The 21,660-nt window shown below is 41.3% G+C and overlaps 1 protein-coding gene across 1 annotated transcript in view; it reads right to left on the bottom strand.

Annotated features, from left to right (window-relative positions):
- LOC141148208 (uncharacterized) overlaps window positions 1–17,522 on the bottom strand; it is a 256,767-nt gene extending 239,245 nt beyond the window's left edge. The window contains exons 1-2 of the mRNA XM_073635441.1: window positions 17,245–17,522; window positions 11,675–13,757 (exon numbers count right to left, since the gene is read on the bottom strand). Coding sequence (XP_073491542.1) covers window positions 11,675–13,737 — 2,063 coding nt within the window. The 5' untranslated portion in view covers window positions 13,738–13,757; window positions 17,245–17,522. The remainder of the gene's footprint in view (window positions 1–11,674; window positions 13,758–17,244) is intronic.
- Between the last annotated feature and the right edge of the window lie 4,138 nt (window positions 17,523–21,660).

Here is a 21,660-nt window from a genome sequence, read left to right as displayed (position 1 = left end):
ATTCGCCGGCCTCGTCCAGCGGCTCCTCTCACTCCACACAGAGCCCTGTGTCAGCTGGAGCCTCCAAAGCCTCTCAGTCCAGATCGCAAGCGGCATCAACTCCAACGACACAGAGCCCTGCCAAATGCAAACCCAGGCTGTCTGCTGGCTCTTCTCCAATAGAGGTAAGCCTCAGCTGCAACTCTGCTAACACCACCAAAGAGCTGTCTGACACAATCAGCTCCTTCCCTGCTACCAGCCAACCTGTCTCTGAAGCTATATTGAAGGATATGCTGACATCCCTGCGGGCCTCCTTAAATGCAGGTATGACACAGTGTGTGACAAGCTTTAAAGCTGAAGTGCAGGAGCTAGGTGGGAGAGTAGGCTCTTCGAAATCACAACATCATTTATTGCTGGGGTTACCCAACAAAGCTTACCATTACTCAGAACAACACCACTTCCGTGATAACATCACTAGATGAGGGCCTGGCATTGCTCCGATCATGGGACATTATCCCAGAGCAAGAACCCACATCAAAGTTGCCCCCTACCAAAGCAAACACCCATGAGGACTGGCAAACTGTCTCTTACAAACGCAAACAAAAAGAAGCACGCAGCTCGATCGCCTCTAGACCATCAATCTAAAGCAGATATAACACTTGGCCACCCCGGTCAGATGGAGCACTCTTCCCACGATGTTCCCTCTACAAATTTTGTGCAGTATCACTGCAATCAGATTCCAGTTGGAATCGCCCATATTTTTACTAACTGTTGGTTACCTTTTCTCTGTTTTTTCTGTTTTTGTTTTGTTCTTTTTACCTCACAAGGACTCTCGGCCCGGTATTCGAAAAGAGAATTCAGTAGGACAACAAATTAATGTATCATCTACAGATTACACAAAAACCCTCACCTGTTCGTATGTCAACCTACCCTTGCTGATTGGAGGTAACATAAGCTTCTCAAATGATTTGTCTACATGGTGCTTAAAGTGACCTCATTCAATGTGAGAGGGCTTAATCACCCTGCAAAAAGAGCATCCCTCTGGAAAGAAGCTATTAAACTAGGAAGTGACTTAATCTGTGTACAAGAAACACATTTTCAAACTTCAGCTTCCCCTACTTTAAGTCATAAAAAATTCCCTCACATCACTACTGCATCCGTACCACACAGGAGGAAAGGTGTTCTCATTGCATTTAAAAATTCTGTAGCCTTCTCTCTACATGACTCTATTCGTGATCCAGATGGTAGATATCTGATCCTCCTATGCAACATCAACAACAGACCTTATACAATAATTAATGCCTAAGCTCCTAATATGCACCAACTTCGCTTCACAAGAAAACTGTTTCACAAAATCTCAAAACTTCGACGAGGTTCACTAGTGGTATGCGGGGACTTTAACCTTACTGCAGACCCCCATTTGGATCTGTCATCTAAGCCCAAACGCCCTCCCTCAGCACTTCAACCGCTATTTCACAGAGAAGATGTCTATGACACTTGGAGATGCCAACATGCTGAAGAGCGTGACTTCACCTTCCACTCAGTATGCCCCAACTCGTACTCTAGATTAGATATGATCCTAGTGGACAAGATGCTACTCCAGGCTGTGTCTTCCTCCATTATTCATGATATTATGTGGTCAGACCATGCACCAGTTTCCATATCAGTAATGGAGGAACACACACCCAATCCCACATATATTTGGAGAGTTAATTCACAGCTATTTAATTCACGACAAAATGTCCTTGACATTAATAAGCACCTTCAAGAATTCTTTCAGCTGAACTCTAAGTCAGTCTCTAACCCGTTTGTTGTTTGGTGTGCTCATAAAGCCTTTATAAGAGGCATTTTTATACAAATGTGTTCACGTATTAAGAGGCAGAGGTCATTGCAGCTCGACAAATTACTGGGAGATATACGCACTCTAGAATCTACCAATAAAACAAACCCAACCCACTCCTCATGTAAAACCCTCTCCAAACTTCCCACAAACCTGCGACTATTGCTAGTGGAACAATATGATAAACATTTTAAAGCCCTTAAATTAGCACACTATTCTTCAGGCAACAAGGCAGGCAAATTCCTAGCAAATCGACTCAAAGCGAAAAAACTCCAATCCAAAATTGAATATCTATTAGACCCACAATCTCAGCAAAAAATTACTAACCCAAAGGGAATTGCAGATGCTTTTGCGTCCTATTATAGCTCCCTTTACAACTTAAAGGATGACCCCAACACCCCACAACCAAAAGACCCTGATATTAAATCATTTTTGGCTTCTCTCCAACTTCCTGCTCTTACTAATGATCAATTGCAAGCACTTAATGCACCTATTACCCCTCAAGAGATTGCTAGAGCTATTCATTCCTTACCAAAGGGGAAATCTCCAGGACCGGACGGTCTATCGAATGACTATTATATGCAATTCCAAGACATCATTACTCCAAACCTCACCTCAGTGTTTGCGGCTACAATGGCTTAGGCCTCATTTCCCTCAGAAATGTTGCAAGCTTATATAGTGATGATACCGAAACCAGGCAAAGATCCTACCTATCCGGCCAATTATAGACCGATCTCATTACTAAACACAGACCTCAAGCTATATGCGAAAATCATAGCTCACAGATTGACCCCTATTCTACCAACCCTTATTAAGCCAGACCAAACAGGCTTTGTCACTGGTCGCCAGGCGTCTGACACAACAAGAAGAGTCTTGGGTATAATTCAACACGCGGGGGCGGGTCGGGTGCCTTCTCTGCTGCTCTCATTAGATGCGGAGAAGGCATTCGACCGTATCCATTGGCAATATATGAATAACACTCTTAAAAAATTTGGATTTTCCGGACCTATATTATCGGCCATATTGGCATTGTATTCCACACCTTCTGCAAATGTATACACTTCCAACATGTTGTCCCGCCCCTTTTCCATTTCGAATGGAACTAGGCAGGGTTGCCCTTTATCCCCATCCATCTTTAATTTAATAATTGAACGTGAGATGGACGCACATGTCTTACGACAGTGGGTCAGTAAAGCTTGAGATCCTGAATGATCTGGATCAGGTGCTGTAAACGGAGGATGGTCGGATGGATCAGGTGCAGGGTCCCCGATTCTCCGTCGACGAACTCCACAGACACTATATGATCAAGATGGTTGTACCCCAGAACAGCGCCTCATAAGCTCCAATGGACAGAACATATAGAAAAAGAAGGAGGTCTCCAGATAGTGCAGGTCAAACCGATGATCACAAAATGTAAAAAAGTATAAAAAGCAATGCTAGCCCATTTGGGCTAGCATTTACTGCACCCCACATTGCTTTTTATACTTTTTTACATTTTGTGATCACTTTTATATTTGTCATTTTTTATGTATGACATATTCCAATAAACCTATCGGTTTGACCTGCACTATCTGAAGCCCTCCTTCTTTTTCCATATGTTCTGTCCATTGGAGCTAAAGAGGCGCTGTTCCGAGGTACACCCATCTTGATCATATAGTGTCTGTGGAGTTCGTCAACTGAGAATCGGGGACCCTGCACCTGATCCATCTGAACATCCTCCGTGTACAGCACCTGATCCAGATCCCCGTGCGTCAGTGGGGGGTGGGTTCACTGGGTGGCCCCGCCCTCAGTTATATAAGAGCTGTTAAAAGAACAGAAGCATCACACTACGGGAGCCTCCCATTGAGGCAGATCGTCCAGAGGATGAAGCGGAGAAGAAGAAGCTGGAGGAAGATGCAGGAGGAAGATCAAGAAGATCGGAGGAAGAGGCAGAGGACCGGAGGAAGAAGCAGAGGAAGATAGAGGAAGAAGCAAGTGGGGGGAGAACAAGATGGAGGAAGAAGGAGAAAATTGAAGGAAGACCAGAAGAAGATGGAAGAAGAAGCGGGAAAAGAAGAAGACATTAATAACGGAATTGTCAAAAACTGGCTAAGTGACATTTGTACCCCATTACCAATTCACACGGGGGGCGGGATCTGGGGGCCCCCTTGTCAAAGGGGGCTTCCAGATTCCAAAAAGCCCCCCGCCTGCAAACCCCCACAACCACCGGGCAAGGGTTGTGGGGATGAGGCCCTTGTCTCCATCAACATGGGGACACGGTGCTTAGGGGGGCACCCTCCCCAAGTTGAGGGCATGTGGCTTGGTACGGTTAAGGTGGGGGGTGCTCTCTTGTCCACCCTCTTTTCCTGCATCCTGCCAGGTTGCATGCTCGAATAAGGGTCTGGTATGGATTTTTGGGGGGACCCCACACCATTTTTTTTTATTTTGGGGAGGGGTTCCCCTTAAAATCCATACCAGACCCAAAGGGTCTGGTATGGATTTTGAGGGGGACCCCTATGCCATTTAAAAAAAAAATTGGTACGGGGTTTCCCTTAAAATCCATACTAGACCTGAAGGGCCTGGTATGGAATTTGGGGGGACCCCCACGCATTTTTTTTTTATTTTGGTTCGGGGTTCCCCTTAATATTCATACCAGACACAAAGGGCCTGGTAATGGACTGTGGGGGAATCCCATGTCATTTTTTTCAATTACTTTTATGTGTATTGCCGGGACCGACAATTCATTATAGGCACGAGTACTTTTAAATGACTTTTTTTCCTTTAGAAATGTCATTTTGCTCTCAGACTGTTTTAAACACGGGAAACATGCGCCACTTTACAGGCATACTATAGACACCCCCCAGGTATGAAATTTAAAGGAATATTTCACTATTATTGTTTCACTTTAAGCATTATTAAAATCACTGCTCCCGAAAAAACTTCAATTTTCAAAACTTTTTTTGCATTGATACATGTCCCCTGGGGCAGGACCCGGGTCCCCAAACACTTGACAATAACTTGCATATAAGCCTTTAAAATTAACACTTTTGATTATTCATGTTCGTGTCTCATAGACTTTAACAGTGTTCGCGTGTTCGAACACATTTTTTGCCTGTTTGCATGTTCTGCTGCGAACCGAACCGGGGGGGGGGGGGGGGGTTCGGCTCATCCCTAGTGACCAGTGTGTAACACTGGTCCAATAATGTAATAATTTGAACATAATTATAGATAATCCCAGAGAAAGAGAACTGTTCCTATCAGCAATTGAAATGAAAACCTCTGAGCAACAAAGGTGTTTATTATTGATTGTAAACGGTTAGGACTTGCTGGAAAATCTCTGCAGCTTGGGATAGTTTATGTATAAAATATTTATTTGTCTTACAATTTCATAAAGCACTAACATGTCATGTGGCAATGTATAACATATATGGATCCACTCTCTTTAGGAGAGCTTAAAACCTATTTTTCTTCCTGAATTTATACAGTAGAGCAAGATTGGGGAGAATCAAGAAAACCTTTCTCAAATGAACATACCAACTAAATTTAGACAGAACCCATGGAAGATGCAAACATAGGCCAAATAGTTTTTGTCTGTCACTGGAAACAGTTAATGAGTTTTCGGCAATTAACAGCAACAGGAAGATCTTCAATCTTGTTGTTATTGAGGGATCTGCCATGAACGGTTATAATCATATTTATTACACAAGTTATAAGAATTAATAAATTGTATCTCATGTTGATGGTCAATTAGTCATAGTTTTGACACACAAGCTCATTCATTGATTTGATTCTATTAAAAAATAACAACACGGGGGCGTGGTTACCGCGCTGCTGGATTGACGCCTGAGAGTGTAGCTCCTCCAGAAGACCGGGGATCGTAACGACCAGAGGCGACACACCGACTCAACAGCATCCCCTAATACCTGCTATAGAATGTCGGCACCCGCTGAGATGGGTAGGAGAAAGAAGGAGTCCGCCGGCATAAAGAAGCTCCCGCACTTCTTCCTCCTCACGGAGCAGACGCGTATCCAAGATGGCGCCTGCGGCTGTTCGCCGGCCTCGTCCAGCGGCTCCTCTCACTCCACACAGAGCCCTGTGTCAGCTGAAGCCTCCAAAGCCTCTCAGTCCAGATCGCAAGCGGCATCAACTCCAACGACACAGAGCCCTGCCAAATGCAAACCCAGGCTGTCTGCTGGCTCTTCTCCAATAGAGGTAAGCCTCAGCTGCAACTTTGCTAACACCACCAAAGAGCTGTCTGACACAATCAGCTCCTTCCCTGCTACCAGCCAACCTGTCTCTGAAGCTATATTGAAGGATATGCTGACATCCCTGCGGGCCTCCTTAAATGCAGGTATGACACAGTGTGTGACAAGCTTTAAAGCTGAAGTGCAGGAGCTAGGTGGGAGAGTAGGCTCTTCGAAATCACAACATCATTTATTGCTGGGGTTACCCAACAAAGCTTACCATTACTCAGAACAACACCACTTCCGTGATAACATCACTAGATGAGGGCCTGGCATTGCTCCGATCATGGGACATTATCCCAGAGCAAGAACCCACATCAAAGTTGCCCCCTACCAAAGCAAACACCCATGAGGACTGGCAAACTGTCTCTTACAAACGCAAACAAAAAGAAGCACGCAGCTCGATCGCCTCTAGACCATCAATCTAAAGCAGATATAACACTTGGCCACCCCGGTCAGATGGAGCACTCTCCCCACGATGTTCCCTCTACAAATTTTGTGCAGTATCACTGCAATCAGATTCCAGTTGGAATCGCCCATATTTTTACTAACTGTTGGTTACCTTTTCTCTTTTTTTTCTGTTTTTGTTTTGTTCTTTTTACCTCACAAGGACTCTCGGCCCGGTATTCGAAAAGAGAATTCAGTAGGACAACAAATTAATGTATCATCTACAGATTACACAAAAACCCTCACCTGTTCGTATGTCAACCTACCCTTGCTGATTGGAGGTAACATAAGCTTCTCAAATGATTCGTCTACATGGTGCTTAAAGTGACCTCATTCAATGTGAGAGGGCTTAATCACCCTGCAAAAAGAGCATCCCTCTGGAAAGAAGCTATTAAACTAGGAAGTGACTTAATCTGTGTACAAGAAACACATTTTCAAACTTCAGCTTCCCCTACTTTAAGTCATAAAAAATTCCCTCACATCACTACTGCATCCGTACCACACAGGAGGAAAGGTGTTCTCATTGCATTTAAAAATTCTGTAGCCTTCTCTCTACATGACTCTATTCGTGATCCAGATGGTAGATATCTGATCCTCCTATGCAACATCAACAACAGACCTTATACAATAATTAATGCCTAAGCTCCTAATATGCACCAACTTCGCTTCACAAGAAAACTGTTTCACAAAATCTCAAAACTTTGACGAGGTTCACTAGTGGTATGCGGGGACTTTAACCTTACTGCAGACCCCCATTTGGATCTGTCATCTAAGCCCAAACACCCTCCCTCAGCACTTCAACCGCTATTTCACAGAGAAGATGTCTATGACACTTGGAGATGCCAACATGCTAAAGAGCGTGACTTCACCTTCCACTCAGTATGCCCCAACTCGTACTCTAGATTAGATATGATCCTAGTGGACAAGATGCTACTCCAGGCTGTGTCTTCCTCCATTATTCATGATATTATGTGGTCAGACCATGCACCAGTTTCCATATCAGTAATGGAGGAACACACACCCAATCCCACATATATTTGGAGAGTTAATTCACAGCTATTTAATTCACCCCAAAATGCCCTTGACATTAATAAGCACCTTCAAGAATTCTTTCAGCTGAACTCTAAGTCAGTCTATAACCCGTTTGTTGTTTGGTGTGCTCATAAAGCCTTTATAAGAGGCATTTTTATACAAATGTGTTCACGTATTAAGAGGCAGAGGTCATTGCAGCTCGACAAATTACTGGGAGATATACGCACTCTAGAATCTACCAATAAAACAAACCCAACCCACTCCTCATGTAAAACCCTGTCCAAACTTCCCACAAACCTGCGACTATTGCTAGTGGAACAATATGATAAACATTTTAAAGCCCTTAAATTAGCACACTATTCTTCAGGCAACAAGGCAGGCAAATTCCTATGAAATCGACTCAAAGCGAAAAAAATCCAATCCAAAATTGAATATCTATTAGACCCACAATCTCAGCAAAAAATTACTAACCCAAAGGGAATTGCAGATGCTTTTGCGTCCTATTATAGCTCCCTTTACAACATAAAGGATGACCCCAACACCCCACAACCAAAAGACCCTGATATTAAATCATTTTTGGCTTCTCTCCAACTTCCTGCTCTTACTAATGATCAATTGCAAGCACTTAATGCACCTATTACCCCTCAAGAGATTGCTAGAGCTATTCATTCCTTATCAAAGGGGAAATCTCCCGGACCAGACGGTCTATCGAATGACTATTATATGCAATTCCAAGACATCATTACTCCAAACCTCTCCTCAGTGTTTGACTCCTATTCTACCAACCCTTATTAAGCCAGACCAAACAGGCTTTGTCACTGGTCGCCAGACGTCTGATGCAACAAGAAGAGTCTTGGGTATAATTCAACACACTGGGGCGGGTCGGGTGCCTTCTCTGCTACTCTCATTAGATGCGGAGAAGGCATTCGACCGTATCCATTGGCAATATATGAATAACACTCTTAAAAAATTTGGATTTTCCAGACCTATATTATCGGCCATATTGGCATTGTATTCCACACCTTCTGCAAATGTATACACTTCCAACATGTTGTCCCGCCCCTTTTCCATTTCGAATGGAATTAGGCAGGGTTGCCCTTTATCCCCATCCATCTTTAATTTAATAATTGAACCCTCAGCAGAGGCAATAAGAGCAACACCTAAAATTACTGGTTTTAAATTCCAGAGCAACTCCCATGTCTTAAATCTTTTCGCAGATGACATAATTATCCTTCTAACAAACCCAGAAATATCTCTAGCAGCAACTCACAACATTCTTACAACTTTTAGTGCACTATCTTATTACAAAGTTAATTACACTAAGTCCCTACTGCTAGACCTTGGTATAGATCCCATTCTTCGCAATAAACTTCAGGCTTCCTATTCATATACCTGGAGCACTGATGGACTTCCCTATCTAGGTCTCCAATTAGTGTCAGATGTCTCACAACTAGCTAATATCAACTACTCCCTTCTTATTAATAAATTATCAAAAGATGCTCAAAAAATGTCTAAGTGTGAGCTCTCTTGGACAGGCCATCTCGCCACCTTTAAAATGTTCATTCTACCCCAAATACTGTATCTTTTTAGAACACTTCCTATACCTATTAAACAAACACATTTAATGGCGCTTAACAAAATATTGAGGACATTTGTCTGGCAAAATATGAAACCCCGCAGTTCCCATGCCCAGCTCTTAAAACATAAATATGCGAGTGGTATGGGCATGGTTGATTTACGTGACTATTGGGTGGCGAATCATCTGTCCCAACTTAAAAGCTGGTTCTTGACAGAAACAGACAAAATGTGGGTTGATGTTGAACAATCTTGCAGTTCTACACCCTCACTTAAGAATCTACTACTGGCTGACACTTGGAAACCCAGATCACTAAAACACTTCACTCTCTCCACCCAGGCCTCCCTGGAGGCGTGGAGAACTCTCTGTTCCTTGAATCCCCCTCAGACGCAGAGAACTTCTATACCTATCTCACTAAAGGTCTTGGAAATATTAATCCCTGACTTGTCCCTTCAAAAATGGGAAAAGAAAGAAATTACAAATCTTGACCACATACTCAATCAGAACACCCTCAAACCCTTTGTGCAGATCCAAAACGAATTCAATATTCCGACTACAGACCATTACTTATATCTTCAAATTTCTCATTTTCTGAAATCTCTCACCTCCCCTGAAATATTTGTACACAAACAAAGTTGGCAATATTTCATGGATAAACCTCCTTCTGTCAAAGGAACCTCCCTATGTTATAATCTTTTACAAGATAAACTAACTTTCCTAACTAATCCTTCACCACTTACCAATGACAATCGGCTTTAAAATCCATCTACAAGGCCTCTAAGTGCGCTAATCACTGGGAACTATCCCACAAAATTGCCCTGAGATGGTACCTTACCCCATATAGAATCTCTAAAATCCTTGTAACACAATCCCCACTCTGTTGGAGAGGTTTCGGAATGGTGGGACAGATTATGCATATTTTTTGGTCATGTAAACACTTAACCAGCTTCTGGGATAAGGTGTTCTGCATAATTTCTGAAATCACTGGGATCATCACCTCACCCTCTCCAGCTCTGGCGATTCTCAATACAGGCATAGATCTTTTCCCCACTGATTGCCGCAGAATTGTCACCCACATCCTGTTACAGTAGCTGCTAGAATGTTAATTACTAGAAAATGGAAAACCAACTTATCACCCAATGTACCAGAAGTGATTGATATGGTGAAACACAACTTTGCATTTGAAAAACTACTAGCATACAGACATGGTACTAAACGACTCTTTGATCATCAATGGAATCTTTGGACTCTTTGGGTTAAAAAACGGTAACTGCTGATATGTCAAATATTTCCTGTTCTCTCTTTATTACACCTGACCAAACCGCCTGGCCGACACAACGTCCTAATGTTTTACAACGCCTTAATGTTCTATTGTTTCAAAATGTATTTCTATTTTATTTTTATTTTGTTATTTCTCTATTGTTTTACTATTTTACTATTCTCCTATTCGCTTTGTTGTTTATACTCCTGGTGGTTTTCACCTGGACTCTTGTTGTCAGTACCCTATGTAACATGTATCACATCTATAAGCATATAGCAATCGTTCTTTAGTCCCTAAGATCTGCTATCCTGATCCTTTGCTGAGATACTATATACTCACTCTTTTACTGTAATGCATGTTATTATATTTTTCTTTAATAAAAACTAATGTAAAAAAAAAAAAAAATAACAACACTACAATTTATCAAAGAACATTGCTTTGGTGATCAGTGCCAATGTAGTCATTACATTGGTGGTCAGTGTGAATTCCCTTGTTAAATTAATTGTGAGTGCTATGAACCCCATTGTCTTGATGGTCAGTGTTAGTGCCACTATTACCTTAGTGATCAGTGTAAATACTCCCATTATATTGATAATTAGTGTGAATATTCCTGTTTCATTGGAGGTCAATGCCAAAGCCTCTATTACATTGGTAATAAGTGTTACAACAGGTTAGTTACTAAAGTCCAGCTCAGAATTAGATGGGTGTAATGCAGAGAGTCAGAATATCTTAGCCAGCGAGAATAGAGACTGCAGCCACTGAAAGACTCCCACTCCAATGAGATTCTCTTACTGGCTGTGCTGACATTATGCTTCTACCTTTTGGTGCTTAGACTATGGTATATGACGGTATATGACGATTCAATCGGAGTGTGGGACGTTCTGTTACAAGGCCTTCCTACAGGAGTTAGTTATAATAAAAAATCAAGTTAAAACCTTGGCTTTGTCAGAGATAGCCAAGCTCTCATTGCCCCCAGAGCAACCCAATTGGCTGCTATGATGGTAGTTTTTGCACTCATTTGCATTTTACAATCCATAACTTTGTGTATTCAACTTTTTTCATGTTTTGCGTGGCACCCATGCATCAAAATATCTTAAAGTTAAACTATTAGAATGCTGGAGTTTAAAAAACATTTGCAACATGCGTGCCCAGCTGCAAAGACCTGACCGAGTTACAGCAAAATTTAGTAACAATTACCACTGGTATTTACAGGATACCCAAAATAAAAGGAATTTCTGATATACTGTATGCCTTTATGTGTCATATATCACCTGCAATGTACTATTACATGTGTCATGAGATAAATAGTAAAATACCTTGGTAAAGTAGAATGCTCTTCCAGATCTATAGTTTTCTGCAAGCAATTACTGTTCCTTAAAATTTCAGAAGTTTGAAAACTGGCCTCAACATACTGCGGTGAACATGGAACCATGTAGTCTTGTACTTTTGTGCCATCACCTATCTCCAAGTATTCTAATTTGGCGGTATTAACTTTCATTTCAACAGGCTGACTGTTTGACTCATTAGAGATTGGGGTGAACATATCAGATGTTTGCTTTTTTTCAGTAGAGTTAAGATCATCATCAGAGGCTGGAATAGTTGTTGCAGAACTTTCAGTTGCCTTGTAAAATGCTGATTTAGTTTTGGATTTCTCATTCTCAATCATGTTACTATTCCAGCCTTCTCTTTCAGATAATATGGATGACCTGACATTTTCTGTATTTAATTCATCATATGTTTGAACCTCAGCTTCAGATGAAACATTTGTCTTCATATGTTCTGGCTTTGGTCTGCTAGGTTGGTGTAAAACAAATACATTTGTTCCTATCTGCATTTTATCTTCATGCCACAGCTGGGTCTTTGTCTTAGATAAGCTGCCATTGACATAGATTTTTGAATTGTTGACTGGAGTTAGAAAAACCTCTCCTTCTTCTGTCTTCCTAATCACACAGTGTTCACACTCAGCCTCAGCACCAGAGATCTGTATGTCTTGAGAAGGTCCAGAGCCAATGTTGGTGATATCATTTATACTATGGATACTTAATGATGTACCAAGTTGGATAAGATAGCATTCATTACTAAATGTAACATTCTGTTTTTTAACAATGACACCCATGTTCTCTAAATTCTTCTGCCATTCCTGTGTGGCAACCTCGGTCCTTTTCAGCTTTTCTTCCCATGAGGTTTTCAGATCACTGAGAAGACGTTCTTTTTCCTCTAACTGTGACTTCAGTTTTTGTACTTCTGCCTTCACTTGCTCTGTTGTTGTAATCTGCTCTCTGAGGCTTTTTATTTCCTCTTTTAGCTCCTCTATGGCTTTGGATTTCACATCCTTATTCACCACAGCTTGGTTGACTATTCGTTTGGCGCTCTCTGCATATTTTAGGGTAGAGAGCGTTTCCTGATAATTATCTGCTGCAGGACTGACTGTGGCCAACATAATCGTCTTGCTGTTTCCTCCAAGATTGTTCTTTAGCAGCCATGTGAGCACAGAGTCTCTATATTTCACATGTTGACTCTTCCTTTTATTTTCTGAGATTTCAGCCAATGAATTTATGACTTGACCAAGAGTTAAGAGGGATTTGTTGATATTACAACATTCCTTAAGCTGACTACCTTGGGCTCCAGATTTGTAGGACCTCTCACTTCCTGCCAGATCTACCAGGCTGACCTTACTCACCAACTCTCTGGAGGCTCCAGACTTGGGATCATTACATATTTGTGTAACAGTCAGCATTAGTATGGAATGGGATCGACTACTCTGTTCATTCATCTTGGTTTCTGCAATGGCCCTCTGTTTGTTACCTTGGTCCAGCAGCAATTTAATCTCTTTATAGCTTCGAACAGCATGACAACATAATCCCTCTACATATGGACCAAGTAGTTGGTGTTCTCTAACTCTTAGTTTACTTTGCTTTTCTTTCGACCTTAGAAGATCTCTCACCTCTTCATTATATATCTCAAAATAGGAGGCCTCAATCCGGAAGTCATTGGACTCTTTATTAATTAAAGCAGAGCAGATTTTTGGCACAATACCAGGTTGGTCTTCTGTCCCCATCATTGAAAATGTTTTTCCTGATCCTGTTTGGCCATAAGCAAAGATACACACATTGTAACCAAGCCATACGTTCTCAAGAACTCCATCTCCAAGATTTTCAAAAACATCTTCCTGCCCAGTATCATGTCTATCCTCTGTCCAGAAACAGTTGTCATATGTGAAGGTATGAGGTTCTTTTCTGTCTTTTTCCTTGCAGGAAATGGGTGGCAGAAGGGTAATCTGGTTTCCACTGACCCGAACAACACACTCTGAGTTTAGTCCTTCCTCCCTCTGATTCAGAGGACGGACCCTCACAGCCACTTTCACTTTACTGTTATTCATTTTCCTAGTTTTTAGATAACCTGTGGGGAGAAAATATAAGGAAGGATGACAACAGTCTTTGAGATCTGAATATCCTTATAATACTGACCTGCTGGCTCACATGCATAAAACAAACAAAAATCTGTGTCAATAGGATACACTCGACATCCTTAGGATTATACAAGCTGATGTTCCTGTTAGTTAATGCTAGGCCAATTCTGGTATTCCTCTCCTACGTGTAAAACTCATCATATTTTCTTGCTAGAAAATTACTCAAAACCCCCAAAAATTATATATATATTTTTTAGCAGAGACCCTAAGGAATAAAATGGTGGTCATTGCAATTTTCACACTGTCACATGGTATTTGTGCAGGAATGTTTCAAATGTGATTTTTTTGGGGGGAAAATGAATTAAAAAAAACAAAACACTAATGTTAGCCCAATTTTTTTGTAATATGTAAAAGATGATGTTACATCGAGTAAACAGATAGCTAACATGTCACGCTTTAAAATTGCACACACTTGTGGAATGGCGCCAAACTTTGGTACTTAAAAATCAACATAGGTGACACTTTAAAAATGTTTACAGGTAACCAGTTTAGAGCTACAGAGGAGATCTTGTACTAGAATTATTGCTCTCACTCTAACATTCACAGCGATACCTTACATGTGTAGTTTGAACGTCGTTGCTTCTGCATGCGGGGATAGGGGTGGTTTACTTTTTTTTTATTGTTTATTTTATTTATTTATTTTTTTACACTTTCCCTTTAATTTTTTTTGTGAGTGGACAGATAGGATGGATCCAATAGGATCACCTGTCCTTTCAGCCAATCGTGTGACGGGTGTCAAAACCCCCCGCTACCTGATTGGCCGGGAGGAGAATCAGTGTTACAACAGTGAATGTTCATTTGCTGTTGTAACACACCTGGGTGGGCTGAGAGCGCACTCTCTGTGCCCCGAGCCCACCTTATTTTGAAGCCTATTAGAGCCTCTGGCTAGTAGGGTGAGTGAGTCCCCCCCACCACCTGTAAAAGCAATCAAGTGGCTAAACAGCCACTATGGGGGCTTTTAATTTGCAGGGAATTGCCTGCTGAAAAAATAATATCTGAATGATGCCTGCAGCTGCAGCCATCTTACAGATATGTCCACTTAAAATCCAGGATGTCACATGGCGGCATATGAGGGAAGCATGAACATAATGCCTGCCAAACAACATGAATACTGAACATGAAATATTCAGCAAAGACCAGAGTATGTCTTTGCAGTCATAACTTGTACTGTCTACAAATAAGGTACAGTAAAGGCAGTTCTTTTATTTTGTTTGCAGGGGATAGCCCCTTTCTAGTGCTATCCCCTGTAGACTCAGCATTCTGAGATCTTCTGGGTTGAACTACACTCCGATTGAATTCAAACCACTTTCATTCAATCATCACTTTCTGCATAGAGCATCAAGGATCCCCACCCCCCCAGGGGGTTGTCACGATGGTGCTCTATAATAATACAGAGAAAATTGCTGATGTCATTATGATGTCTGCATCATTGAGCACTTCTTAGCTCTAAAGAAGATTAGAAGAATAAGAAGACACTGTGTGCAATGTGACTAAGGTTGTCAAAAGTTTGGTAAACAAAAAGGCTGGCTTCAGCCCAGGTGGCAACTCTACATACGACAGACCCGAAGGTATCTAAAAATAGGTAAGTATTTAATACATATAGGCCTCTTAGGGTGCAGGTTTATTGGAGTGAGGATGGGTGATAGCTTTTTTATTTCTGTCTGTGTCCTCATTGAAAGATATCCCTTTGCTTGCTTTCTGTACTGGAAATAGGGGAGGGATGCGGCACAAAAGCAGGAACAAATAAAAAAGGAAGAGGGACAGAAGAGAAATAAATCCACCTTCCTTTAGAAGCTCCATGAGCAAGGCCCTCCTATTCCTTATGTTCTGAACTGTATTGTAATTGTATTGTCCCCATTTATATTATAAAGTGCTGCGCAAACTGTTGGCGAAATATAAATCCTGTATAATAATATTATTATTATTATACGCAGTTTATATAGCGCCAACAGTTTACGCAGCACTTTACAATGTATAGGGGAGACGACACAATTACAGTACAGTTCAATACAAAAGGTACAGGAGGGCCCTGCTCATAGAGCTTACCTTCTAAAGGGAGGGGGTGGGGGTACAAAAGGTAATAGCTGCAAAGAATGATTTGATGGGGGTGGCTCAGGGACAGTTATGTAGGTGTGGGATAGGCTTCCCTGAATAAATGAGTTTTCAAGGATCTCCTAAAGGAGGACAGGGTAGGGGCTGATCGGACATACTGGGGCAGGGAGTTCCAGAGGATGGGAGTGGCTCTGGAGAAGTCCTGAAGGCGAGCATGGGAGGAGGTAACAAGGGAGCTAGAAAGCAGGAGGTCCTGGGAGGAGCGGAGGGGGCGATTTGGGCAATATCTGCAGATGAGGTTGGTGATGTAGCTGGGGGCAATGTTGTGGATGGCCTTGTATGTTATGGTTAGCATTTTGAATTTTACACGGTGGGGTAGGGGAAGCCAGTGAAGAGATTGGCAGAGAGGGGCAGCAGTCATGGATCGATTAGTGAGGTGTATTAGTCTAGCAGCAGCATTCATAATAGACTGAAGGGGGGATAGCCTGCTTAAGGGTAGGCCATTAAGGATAGAGTTGCAGTAGTCAAGATGGGAAATAATCAAGGAGTGAATAAGTTGCTTTGTGGTGTCATTAGTCAGGAAGGGTCGAATTCTGGAGATGTTACGGAGGTTAAGGCGGCAGGATTTAACCAATGATTGGATATGGGGGCTGAAGGAGAGATCAGAGTTAAGGAGTACACCGAGGACCCTGGAATGTGTGGAGGGACCAATGGTTGTGTTGTTGATATTAATGGTGAAGTCACAGGGGCAGGGGGGACCGTGAAGGAGGAAATATAACAAGCTCAGTTTTAGAAAGACTGAGTTTGAGGAAGTGGTGTGACATCCATACCGATATGTCATTCAGTAAGTTTGAGATCCGTGAGATCGAGGGGGTGAGTTGAGGAGTGGAGAGATAGATCTGGGTGCCGTCGGCATAGAGGTGGTATTGGAAGCCATGGAAGGTTATCAACTGGCCCAGGGAAGAGGTATAGAGTGAGAATAGGAGAGGCCCAAGGACGGAGCCTTGGAGTACCCCAACAGAAAGAGGAGGGGGAGCGGAGGAGATGGAGTTGTAAGTGACACTGAAAGTGCGCTGAGATAGGTAGGAGGGGAACCAGGATAGTGCACAATCACGGAGGCCAAGGGAGTGTAATTTGCTGAGGAGGAACAGGTGGTCAACTGTGTCAAAGGCAGCAGAGAGGTCTAAAAGTATGAGTATGGAGTAGTGGCCATTGGCTTTAGCAGTTAGTAGGTCATTGGTGAGTGTAATTAGGGCAGTTAATATAATAATATAGAATATATAATATATAATATACAATATGTTCCATGGTTCAGAGCTACAGTTACATTATGGGACTTTATTTAATAGAAAATAATGAACTTACCATTAAGGAATTTTCAATTCACCTGTCACTCCTGTGTCATAAGTTCCTTTGTTTTGGTGGTCACCCTTAGGCACTCCCTGTATGATGAGGACATGTAGGTATAACAGAGCAGATTGGGATGTTTGTATTCCGCAATTCTTCCACTTCTGAGTTGTCTACAGTAAAAGTGTTATTTATATCTTTATTCTTGAAATCCTGGATGATGGCATCTGATTCTGCTCTATCTGGGTTGTTTGCTCTCCTGTTGGTAGCAAATTCACTTTCGTTATGACTAGAGATGAGTTAATCATTATAAATCTTCTGTACTAGGCGTGTTTCTGATATCCCCCTGTACTCTGTTTCCTTAGGTTTAGCTATCAGGCAGGTTTAAGTTTGCTGTTCTGTTGATGATCCACTTTTTTTTATTAGATATACTGTATGTTAAAGCTTTAAAGTGATTGTAAAGTCTTGTTATTTTTTCCATAAAAAAACAAACATGTTATACCTACCCCATCTGTTCAGTTGGTTTTGCACAGAGCGGCCCAGATCCTCTTCTTCTCGGGTCCCTCTTTGGCTCTTCTGGCCCATCCCTCCTGTTGAGTGCCCCCCACAGCAAGCAGCTTTCTATGGGGGCACCTGGGCTGAGTCACAGCTCCCTGTGTCCATTCAGACATGGAGCCCTGGTTTGGCCCTGCCCCCTCTCTCTCCTGATTGGCTAACTGACTTTGAGTTGAATTTGTGTCTCAACTAATCAGAAGGAGAGTCCCGGACGGCAGAGGCACTCATGGACATCGTTGGAGAGAGATGGGGCTCAGGTAACCACTTCAGCCCTGGAAAGATTTGCCCCCTTCCTGACCAGGCCATTTTTTGCGATTTGGCACTGTGTCATTTTAACTGACAATTGCGCAGTCATGGGACGTTGTACCCAAACCAAATTTACTTCCTTTTTTCCAACAAATAGAGCTTTCTTTTGGTGGTATTTGATCACCTCTGTTTTTTTTTATTTTTTGCGCTATAAACAAAAGAAGAGCACCAATTTTGAAAAACGCACAATATTTTTTACTTTTTGCTATAATAAATATCCCCAATTTAAAAAAAATTCTTCCTCAGTTTAGGCTGATATGTATTCTTCTACATATTTTTGGTAAAAAAAATCACAATAAGCGTATATTGATTGGTTTGCGCAAAAATTATAGTGTCTATAAAATAGGGGATAGATTTATGGCTTTTTTTTTTTTACTAGTAATGGCAGCGATCAGCAATTTTTATTGGGACTGCAACATTGCAGCGGACAGATCAGATACCTTTGACACTTTTTTGGGATCATTGACATTCATACAGCGATCAGTGCTAAAAATAGCCACTGATTACTGTATAAATGTCACTGGCAGGGAAGGGGTTAACACTAGGAGGCGATCAAGGGGTTAAATGTGTTCTCTAGATGTGTTTTTAACTGTGGGGGAATGGGACTGACTAGAGGAGGAGCCAGATCGTTGTTCCTACTTAGTAGGAACAAACAATCTGTTTCTCCTCCCCTGTCAGAACAGGGATTTGTGTGTTTACACACACAAATCCTCGATTTGGCTCTCATGCCTGCGATCGCTGGTGGACGGCGGCGGTGATCGTGCCGCCGTATATGTACAGGAGGCGGTGGGGAACCGTTTATTACACAGAATGCATTCTGTGCATTAAGATAAAAAAACCTTCTGACTTTGCAACCCCTTTAATGAAAAAAAAAATGTTTGATGCCTTCCTGAAATCCAGAAGAGTCTTTTCCCCAGATATAATATATATTTTATATTTCATAGATCTTTATTGGATTTTTACATTAACAAGGCAGGAAAAACCAAAAGAAGAAAAAAGAAAAGTAAGAACATAGTGTTTACAAGTATAGTAATGTACAGAAGTTTAAAACAAACCACTTAGAATATAACTTAGAAATGGATAATGGAAGAGCTAGTGAAAGAATTTCTCAGTAATGCAAACATCCGGTATTGTCATGGTAAGCATATCATTAGATTATTTATAGAAATGTCATGAAAAAAAAAATATATAAAAAAAAAACAAAACAACATGTTATACCTTTTGGCCTTGCTAATTGATTTCCCAGAAACACAAAGCATTCCTGTTAGTTCTCTGTTATTGAACATAAAAATATCAAAACCTCTATACAAGGATGTCCAAGTTTCGCAAAAATTGGGCCATATTTTTCTAATGCTTTTGATGTAATACTTTATTGGTTTATTTGTTGCTCTACTCCTTACATTTTTACATTGTTATGTACTCAGCCTGTTCATAAATTGATATGTTTAGCTTTATTGCTTTCTGAATGTTGTACCACCATCCTTGTATCTACTCAATTTGTCAATCTTTGTTACATTTAAAAAAATAATGAACAAATATGACGAGAAAATTGGGCCATAGTAATGGTTTTATTGGGTATCAGAGAGCAATAGAAACAAATACATTTTATGACATTCACATGCCATAATCTTTGAGATTTATTTATTAAAAAAAAGTGAAACAAATGTGTTTCTATTTTTTTTACGGAGAAAAGACTGATTCTGACTTATCCAACTTTACATCTTTATCATCAATCATTTTTAAGATGATGATGCAATAAATGGGGGATATATGAACACAAAATGCAGTCTGGCGTTATTTATTTATTTATTTTTTTGAAGATTTAAGGTGGAGTTTCATAGATTTGATGATTATTTACAATAAATTTTATTGGAGTTTTTAAAGAAAGATTTACAAAAACCTGCAACTGCAAGGTAAGCAGAACAAAGAGTATACATAGAATGTAACAAGAGTTAACAAAAGACAGCAAAAGCGGTTGCCCCGCAGGGCATAAATCTACCGGTGGTACAGTGCATTATAATTTCACATATCGTACACAACGTATAACTATCAAAGAAAGCCATCATCAATTGTTTTTAGAGAATCGTAGCGTAGTGAGATTCAGTGGCGGATGGTGTTTTTTATTTTTTGGGAGGGATTGAAAAACAACCACCTATCTGCCCCGAGCGGCACCCCCCCACTGTTTGCCGGTCGGTCCGGTACTTACCCCATCTTGGCGGATGGCAGGCAGCAGGGTGCAGCGGCTTGGCTCTGAGTTCTCTCCTCCATTGCGGCTTCTAGCTCCTCCCCTCCTCCTCCTCCTAGGCGTCCAATAGGATCGCCTGTCATTTCAGCCAATGGGGTGACCGGTGTCAAAACCTACTTCCTGATTGGCGGGGAGGAGGATTAGTGTTACAACAGCGAATATTGATTTGCTGTTGTAACACACTTGGGCACTCCCTGTGACCCGAGCCCACCCTATATTGAAGCCTATTAGAGCTTCTGGCTCTAATCACTGCTTTAAAAAAACAGCCCTCCCACATTTGAATCCATGTGCTGGTGTCCTGTAAGGGGTCGGATGCATGGATAGGGGAGGTGGCGATGGACAGGGGGGGTGATGCCCATGCGCCCTTAATGGACAGACCGCTCCTGGTGAGATTGTATGAATAGCCTCACTTCTGACAGAGTTGTTGGACATTATTTCATTGTTTATGAATACAGCATCTACTGCCACACTATAGAGGGAAAAAAATTGGCATAATAGAAATTTTTAACCCAAAAAAGAATTGTGAGCTTAGTGCAAAAGGATGATGCTGCACTTATATATTCTGGACACAAGGAAAATCTAGAAATAACTACTAAAAAGTGTACAAAACCAATATATCAATAACTCATTAATAAGTCTTATATAATCATACCTCCTAATAAAAGACGTCATACATAATATACAACTAAATACATGGTAAAGTGTCTATCACAGAACATATAATTAAAACTTGCGCATGGTAAAAGAGTAACAAATTAAAAAAAACATACCTGTATATCCAAGTCCACTTGTGAGATCTTGAAAATTTGTGAAAATTCAAACCACCTTGAAATCAACTGTGACAGATCTCTTACCAAATGGTAATGATCTCCAAATTATAAAAAATCAACAGTAGGGATGAGCTTCGAGTTTGAGTCGAACTCATGTTCGACTCGAACATCGGCTGTTCGCCAGTTCGCCGAACAGCGAACAATTTGGGGTGTTCGCGGCAAATTCGAAAGCCGCGGAACACCCTTTAGAAGTCTATGGGAGAAATCAAAAGTGCTAATTTTAAAGGCTTATATGCATGGTATTGTCATAAAAAGTGTTTGGGGACCTGGGTCCTGCCCCAGGGGACATGGATCAATGCAAAAAGAATTTTTAAAAATGGACGTTTTTTGGGAGCAGTGATTTTAATATTGCTTAAAGTGAAACAATAAAAGTGTAATATTCCTTTAAATTTCGTACCTGGGGGTGTCTATAGTATGCCTGTAAAGGGGCGCATGTTTCCCGTGTTTAGAACAGTCTAACAGCAAAATGACATTTCAAAGGAAAAAAAAGTAATTTAA

This window comes from Aquarana catesbeiana, linkage group LG06 (assembly GCF_042186555.1).
Source record: "Aquarana catesbeiana isolate 2022-GZ linkage group LG06, ASM4218655v1, whole genome shotgun sequence".
Lineage (NCBI taxonomy): Eukaryota > Metazoa > Chordata > Amphibia > Anura > Ranidae > Aquarana > Aquarana catesbeiana.
This window is presented reverse-complemented; position numbering and strand designations above follow the sequence as displayed.